Source organism: Carlito syrichta, unplaced genomic scaffold (genome assembly GCF_000164805.1).
Source record: "Carlito syrichta isolate Samal-C Ts95f unplaced genomic scaffold, Tarsius_syrichta-2.0.1 Scaffold306821, whole genome shotgun sequence".
Taxonomy (NCBI): Eukaryota; Metazoa; Chordata; class Mammalia; order Primates; family Tarsiidae; genus Carlito; species Carlito syrichta.
The window spans coordinates 129639-137522 of record NW_007250917.1 but is presented as its reverse complement, the minus strand read 5'-3'; the positions used below and the strand labels follow the sequence as shown (position 1 = coordinate 137522).

Here is a 7884-nt window from a genome sequence, read left to right as displayed (position 1 = left end):
CCACCCCCCCTACCCCCCACCGGGCTCCAACCCTTGGCCTCCACCCCTCATGTCTTCTCCTCTGCGGGCTGAGAGTTGGGGAGGCCTGGCTCCTGGCGATGGTGGAGCCACTATCAGAGGGTGCCCGGATCCGATGGCTGCGGTGTGCCTGTTCTCTGCCATGACATGCGCCAGACAGGGACTCTGGTTATGTTAACCCTGCGAGACCTGGTGTTGGTGAGCTCATGTCTACGTGGCAGAGACCACTGGATTGCCAGGCGTGGGGTCAAGGCCGCCAAGTGGGGTCGGAAGTGGACCCTGGGCCCGTGTCACCCTAGTGCAGCCCTCAGAGTGCTCTAGCACCTGCGGAACCCTCAAGGGCCCGTGCTCAGTATGTGGAGGAAGGATGTCCCCTGAGAGACGTGTGTCCGCTCCGTTGAGGCTGCCCACGAAACAGCATCACCAAGAGCTCAGAACAGCCTCCCACAGCTTCCACCCAGGGCCTTCAGGAACAACTTTGCAGCCATGGAGGGCTGTTGGAGCTGCCATCGGCATGCAAGGACCATCTTTGTCATGAGAGCCTCCATTGCATCACCTGCAGACCCCGAGGATGCCCTGAGGCTCTAGACAGGTTGTGATGGAATCTAATTGCTTCTGTGCCATTCTGTGCCAACGTGGCGGAGAAGCCCCACGGTTCGTGTTGGGAAGCCTTCCACCCATGTCAGTGTCTTCCCAAGGCTGCTTACACGGCTTCCTGAGTGGAAACGAAGACACCCATGGCCAGTGAGTGCCAGGGAGGTGATCCTGGAGGCCTGTGTGGGGGTGACTGACCTCCCACGTCAAGGCCCCAAACTCCAGCTGGAACCTTCCTCCACCACCAGCCAGAGAACCAAAGAATGTCAGGAGGCTGTGTGAGCCCGGTGGTGCCCCACATTCAAGGCCAGCTGAGCAGACCAGGTGCCACTGTCTCTTCTCGGCCGCCAGCGTGGACAGCTCTCAAAAGACGGTTTGGATTATTCAGTATGGGGAGGCTGGAGGGTCAGGACACACCTCACTGGCCAGAGTCACACTGTGGCCTCCGCCTGCTGTGGGGAGGCCAGACCACCAGGGACTCTGGGTGCAACCTGAGTGAGGGAATCAGCAGAGCCTGAGTCCACTCCCCCACACCTCACCTTGCAGCCTCCCCTGAGGCTTCTTCCCCTGGCCTCACTCCGTGATCTGCTCTGTACACAGAAAGCACAAACCTGACGATGCCTGAAAACCTGCACCTAAAGCCCCCTTGAGCCCTGGGCTCTGGTGCGCAGCACATCTGCCCTCAGCACCCAGCTATGGCCACGGCCTTGTGCTTTACCTCCCGCCTCAACCAGAGGCTGTGCGCCAACTGCTGGCCAGGGCACACCTGGGCCTCAACACCGCCTGTCCCCAGGGCCACATCCACCTGGTCTTGGAGTGTCGCTCGGGTCTTGCCAGGGAGGCAGTATGCCTGCACCTTGTTCCGGTGCTCCGAGAACCCGAGGCCTCTGGAGCTCCGCGTGTCTAGGCAGAAAGATGCCCTACGTGACCCCCGCCCCCCCGCCCCAGGCCCCACCCCCAGGCCCCAAGGACAGCTTTGGGCCTTCCCCGCAGGAGGGATTTCTGATCTAATCATGTGAGCTGCTCGGACTCCTCTTGCCAGGATACCCCAGTGGGGGTACAGACAAAAGGCCCCTGGAGACTGGCTGTGTAGGAATTAGCCAGTCAACGCCCCCCGCACCTTTCCCAATGGCCCCTCGGTGTCAGGCAAGTCTATAGCACCCCAGCCTTCCCTGGACTTCCACCCTCGGGAACAGGCCTGGACAGTCATGTGTCACCAGGGACCACATGGGTCATTGCCCAACTGGGGTGCCCTTGAGAGTGGGCTAGGTGCTGTTCGCACTCCCCCCAAGATGGTGGCATCAGCTAAGGTGGCCCCGGATGGGTGGGGACACAGGGCTGGTGACTAGCACCAACTGGGGCCTCTACTACAGGCAAAGGAGATGCAGGAAGAGGGACTTGGGCGGCTGTCCCAAGCAGCCTGTGTTGGCCACCCTTGGCTCTAGAACGCCCACTCATTGCTGTGGCTAACAGGACCATGTGCTTGGCCCGTGGTCCTGCGGACGGTGTGTGGCCTGTGCCAGGTAGGGCAGTCCTACTCTCTGCCAGGTAGAGAGTGCCAGGTGCCGGGTCAGACGCCTGAGGGGTGCTCAGCTGGGCACCCATCTCTGCCCCACATGGCCTCACTCTTTCGTAGCCATTGAGCGCCAGGTGCAGAGCCGACTAGCCTGAGGGGGGCTCAGCTGGGTGCACATCTCTGGCCCCCGGGGTATCCCAGGCTTGTCCTTGAGTACAGTCTTCCGAGGTCTATGCCTGACCCTGACCCTGGGTCGATTCTGCCCGTTCTATTGGCCCAAGCAAGTCACATGACTGAGAAATAGGACCATAGTGTCTCCTCTGGATGAGAAGTGCCTCAAAACCAGATGCCACTGGATGGGCCCACAGCCCAGGTCTCAACCTTGGTGCTCTGGGCGGGGAATGCGGTGCCGCTCCGACATCCCTCACCAGCTCTTCCTCAGGAGGCCAGAAGGGAGGGGCTAGGTACCCCTCCTGGAAGAGCCCTGAGAGGTGGCCATGTGCCTCTGGACTTTGCTGCGTCTTGATGCCTGGAGTCTGGTCTCAGTTCCCTCTGGCCCACAGGGTGGAGGCTGTATTGCCACCACTGATCTAAAATCTGAAAGGGGTTAACCTGTGTCCCTCCAGAACCACGACTGTAAAGCCTGTAAACTCATCAGCGCCACCTCCTGGGGTGTGGGGATGCGGTTCTGCCTGTCAGATCTTGTGTTGGTGCCAGTTTCAAGGTAAATGACAAATTACAAGATCATGAACTCTCTAACACAGAAAGAGACCTGCCAGGGTGCGGGGCTGCCCCCCCCCACAGTGTGGCCGCCTGTGCTGCTCCTTCCCAGTCGCAGGAGGTGAGAACAGCTGCTTGTGGAATGACGGGGACATCATTTACTCCATTTGTGAAATTGCAGAGCCTGTAGTGGCCAGGCCACGCCTCTGGGGCCCACATGCTCCAGCAGGTCAGGGGGACCCCATGTGCCTCATGGAGCTCAGACTGAACAACACGGCAGTGCCAGCCGCAGGACCTCAGCTGCTGATGGAGCAGGGGTGACCCACCACTCGCCTAAGGGTGTCCCCTGCCTGTGTTAGGAGCAGGCGGTTGCGATATGATTCCCCCAGGGACAGTCAAAGACCCGAGGGCTCGGAGACCTGGGCCACATTTACCCAGGGAGGGGCTGGGATCTGGGACCCCAGGCTCCCCCATAGACTCAGCCCGTGGAATTCTGTGTCTCACATCCCTCCACACACTGGGCTCTGGAAACCACTGAGCCAGCTGTAAGGAGACCGAACAGACCATTTGTCCACAGTCATGCCATCCAGGACGGCCGCCCCGATCACCCGCAGTCAGTAGCATCTACTTCAAATTGATTGACATTAAGTAGAAGAGAACATCAGGGCCAGGCACCCGGCCACATTTCAGGGCTCCCAGGGCCTACTGGCTGCCCCGTGGGATGGCCCGGGGCTGGGGTCTTCCCAGACAGCACAGAGGCCTGGTGGACGGGTCTGGTCTCTGTATCACACTCCTGAGGGCACACGTGCCTCCACCAGCTCCATGCTGAGCACCGACTGCGTGCCAGGCCATGTTCTGGACACTGGGATGCAGCAGGGAACAAAGTGACAGACATCTCACCCTTTAGAACTGACGTTGGGAGGGTCCAAGGATGACAGGATCAGTAGGAAGTGACATTACATGCCGGGCCGGGAGCCAAGGCAGGAAATGAGGAGGCCCAACCCTGGCCAGGTGTGAGGCGAGGGCTCACCATGAAGGCAACATTTGGGTTCTATTTAATGACAAGTAACAATTGCTCATGCTCACAGGGCCTCGTGTGCTCCAGTGCACGCACTGCGTGGTAATCAGATTGGGTAACTGCATATCTGCCAGCCTAGCATTTACTGTCCTTCTGTGCTGGAAGGGTCCGACATTCTCCTCTTGGCCATTTGAAGTTGTGTAACATGCTGTTAACGACCATCACCCCACAGTGCTCCAGACACCAGAACACGTTCCTTTTCGCTAGTGGAACGTGTGTCCCTTAACAGACCTCCCTGATGGTAAGCCAAGACTTGAAGGAGGGAGGAGACCAAGCGTGCAGAGGCCTGGGAAGAGCTTTGGGTGAGAGCACAGATATGCAAAGGCCCTGGGGTGGGCATGGCAAGGGAGCTGAGAAAACCAGGGGGATGAACCAGGGGGCTTAGAGCAGGGTGGGCGCCATGAGCCCTGGAGCGAGACGGAGAACTGGCCACTGTGGTGTGGGAGAGCACAGCCCCTGTGGCCTCTGGGAGGAGATAGGCTGGGGACAGGCCTCTCACGGTGGTGGCAAGGGCCGCAGAAGATGGGTGGGGTGGTGTGCAGCTCCTGCTGGTCTGTGGCACATCCCTGCCTTGTGTCCTCACAGAGGGCAGGGGTTCTTTCCTGCCTCTCCTAGTGCGGTCTTCCTCCAACGCTCCCCATGCCATGCCTCGTCACAAACTCTGGGGTCTCAGGTTGAGATGGGAGGTCTTGGCAGAGAGCGTGGCCAGCAGGATTTACCTGTGAGTCTCTCCCCAAAAGTGACAGAAACTCAGCCCTGACTCTCAAAGCGCGAAGGAGGCGAGTGATGCGGGGGCTGGAGACAGGGAGGACACCACAGACAGGCATGTCCAAGGCAGTGCCAAGACCCATGCCTTTCCCCTCCCCAGAAGCCACTGGCATCCCTTGCCACGTGAGCAGGACACAGGCAGAGTTTACTCTGTAAGCGCAGACTCCAGCCCGGGTGCAGCAGAACCCCAGGATGGAGGTCAGGGCCACACACTGCCCAGCTGGCCTTGCTGGTGCCACGTAGACAGGGCTGCAGGGGTCCTGGCTGGGCCTGGGCACTGAGGGGACCCGGACCACAGGATCAGGAGGGGAAATGCTCGCTGGCTGCATGTTGTGTTGTAATGTCACGGGGAACCACCATCCCCTCGCACGGGAGGCTGACTCACTTGACAGGATTCAGTCCCTAGCTGAAGTAGGTCAGGGTTGTAGACTACCCACTATGAGACTCCTGGTTCTCCTTCCACGTGGGCTTGGTGCTCTGAAGACAGAGAGTGGGACACAGGGAAGACTCCACACACCCCAAAACAAGGGATTTGGCCTCTATAGTGGGTTGACAAGTAGCCTCCAAAAGAAGTCTACCAGGAGCCTTGGGAAAAAGAGTCTTTACAGGATCTTGAGATGAGGTCATCCTGGACCACGGTGGGCCAAAACCCAAAGATGAGTGTCCCTATAAAAGATAGACAGGGAGATTTGAGACATAGACACACAGGGGTTCTGATCCTGGCTCTGTTCTATGCAGCTCTGTACAACTGGTAAGCCCCTCTGACCCTCAGTATCTTCTTCTGTGGAGTGGAGAGAATAATGCCAGTGGTTCCTGTCCTTTCTCGGGTTGTGTAGATGAGTCTTGACAGGTGCCTGTCACTTACCTGACACACCTGGCACCCCACCACATCTAAACAGGGGAGGCTGGGGGGTAACAGTATGACTAAAGCGAGAACTAGAGCCACGTATCAGACCCATTTGCTCATACGAAATCAGCATGGGGTCACAGTAGCACTTTTTCATTGTGATCGGTGGGATGGGATATCATGGAATAGGATAGGATGGGGTGGGGTGGGATATTATGGGATGGGATTGGATGGGATGGAATGGGATGTGATGGGGTGGGGTGGGATATTATGGGATGGGATGAGGTGGGGTGGGATACGGTATTAGTCAGGATTCTCCACAGAAGGAGACCCGTAGGATATGGACAGACAGAGATAAAGACAGATGGATATAGGGACAGGGTTAGTGATAGATAGAGATATAGGTTTATATACAGATATAGATTTGGAGATACAGAGAGATAATTTAGAGATACAGATTCAGAGATAAATTTAGATTTAGAGATAGGTTTATATAAACATAGATTTAGAGATTTAGATACAGATATAGGTTTATATAGAGAGATATAGTTTAGAGATATAGACAGAGGTTTGGACATAAATTTAGACACAGATATAGGTTTATATACAGATTTAGGTATAGGCTTAATTGCAGATATAGATTAAGAGATATAGATTTAGATGCAATTATATGGCTATAGATGACGTAGAGGACGTAGATCTAGATGACAAAAATGTAAGTGACAGATAGAGATGCAGACACAGATATAGATGACATAGGGACAGACCCAGATGTAGACATAAACATAAACATAGTTGCAGATGACACAGACATTATAGACATAGAGGGCATAGATACAGTTGATATAGTCACAGACATAGATGACACAGATATAGACATAAACACAGACATAGGACATAGATGACATAGACACTGATGAGAGACATATAAACGTAGACATAAATGATCTAGACAGAGACATAGATGATACAGATATAGATGTAAGCATAGGCGACATAGATGACAGAGACACGAAGACACAGACATAAACACAACATAGACACAGATGACAAAGACACAGATGACAGACATAGAGTCGTAGTCATAGATGATATAGACAGAGATGCAGATGACACAGATATAGATACAAACATAAACGTAGACGCAGACGTGAGGAGTTGGTTCTCGCTGTGATGGGGTCGGAGAAGTCCAGGCTGTGAGTTGGCACGTGGGATCCCCAGGAGGGCTGATGACATACGCTCCAGGCTGAGTCCAAGCCTGAGGTAGGAGAAGACTGATGCCCCACTCAGGGACGGTCAGGCAGAGAGTGCAAATCCTCCCCAACTCGGCCTTCCGTCTTGTTCAGGCCTCCAGTGGGCTGGATGAGGCCACCCCACGGAGAGGAACCTGCCTCCTCAGTACAGATGTGAATGTCTGTTTCACCCGGAAGATGCTCACAGACACCCAGAATCGCGTCTCATCAAATATCCCAGTGACCCGTGACCTGGGCAGGTGGACATAAAATAAACCACAGATAGACAGCCCAGGATAGGACAGAATGGAGTCCATGTTGAAGCTTAGCAAGGCCCTAAGCGAGACAGCACAGAAGGAGCATGCGTGAAAGGAGACCACAGTGCAAAACATGTCTCCTGTGAGTGGGGCCCAGACAGTAGGGGTTCCAGAGAGTTCTACCTGCAGGGGGCACGAGCGGGCTGGGCGTGTTTAGACCCGGGCTGTGTTTGCACAGCAAGTGGCTCTTTTTAGATTAGACCATAGGTTCACCTGAACCGGCTGAGGTGCCCGACTAGGAGAAACACACCAGGGGGCCATAGATGGGACCTGGACCACTCTGTGGGCATCTCTCCAAAACCAAGACCACAGGAGGCAAAGCTCCAGAGCCAGCAGGCCCCGGACAGGGGCGCCCTGGGATGGCACGTCGCTGCCCGGGCAGGGAGGGCAGGAGGGCGGGCGCTGGCCCAGGGCCCCGGCATCCCCAATCTGTAGGGAGCCCTCCCCACAGGTGTGGCAGTGTGGCGGCAGCATGGAGGTGCTGCCCTGCTCACGCGTGGCGCACATCGAGCGCACCAAGAAGCCCTACAACAATGACATCGACTACTACGCCAAGCGCAACGCGCTGCGGGCAGCCGAGGTGTGGATGGACGACTTCAAATCCCACGTGTACATGGCCTGGAACCTCCCCATGACTGTAAGCAGCAGGGCACAGGGCCGGGGAAGGGCGGGCCAGGGCCACCCCAGCAGGCGACACAGGGTGACAGCGTGTGTTCCACCCAGGAAGGGCGCCCTCACACAGGCCTGGCCCATGCAGTCAGGGCCGGCCCTTTGTGCAGTTTTTTTTGTTGTTG

General features: G+C 56.4%; 1 protein-coding gene across 1 annotated transcript in view; it reads left to right on the top strand.

The window, feature by feature from the left end:
- GALNT9 (polypeptide N-acetylgalactosaminyltransferase 9) overlaps positions 1–7884 on the top strand; it is a 51059-nt gene that overhangs the window by 34014 nt on the left and 9161 nt on the right. The window contains exon 6 of the mRNA XM_008063394.1: positions 7542–7727. Coding sequence (XP_008061585.1) covers positions 7542–7727 — 186 coding nt within the window. The remainder of the gene's footprint in view (positions 1–7541; positions 7728–7884) is intronic.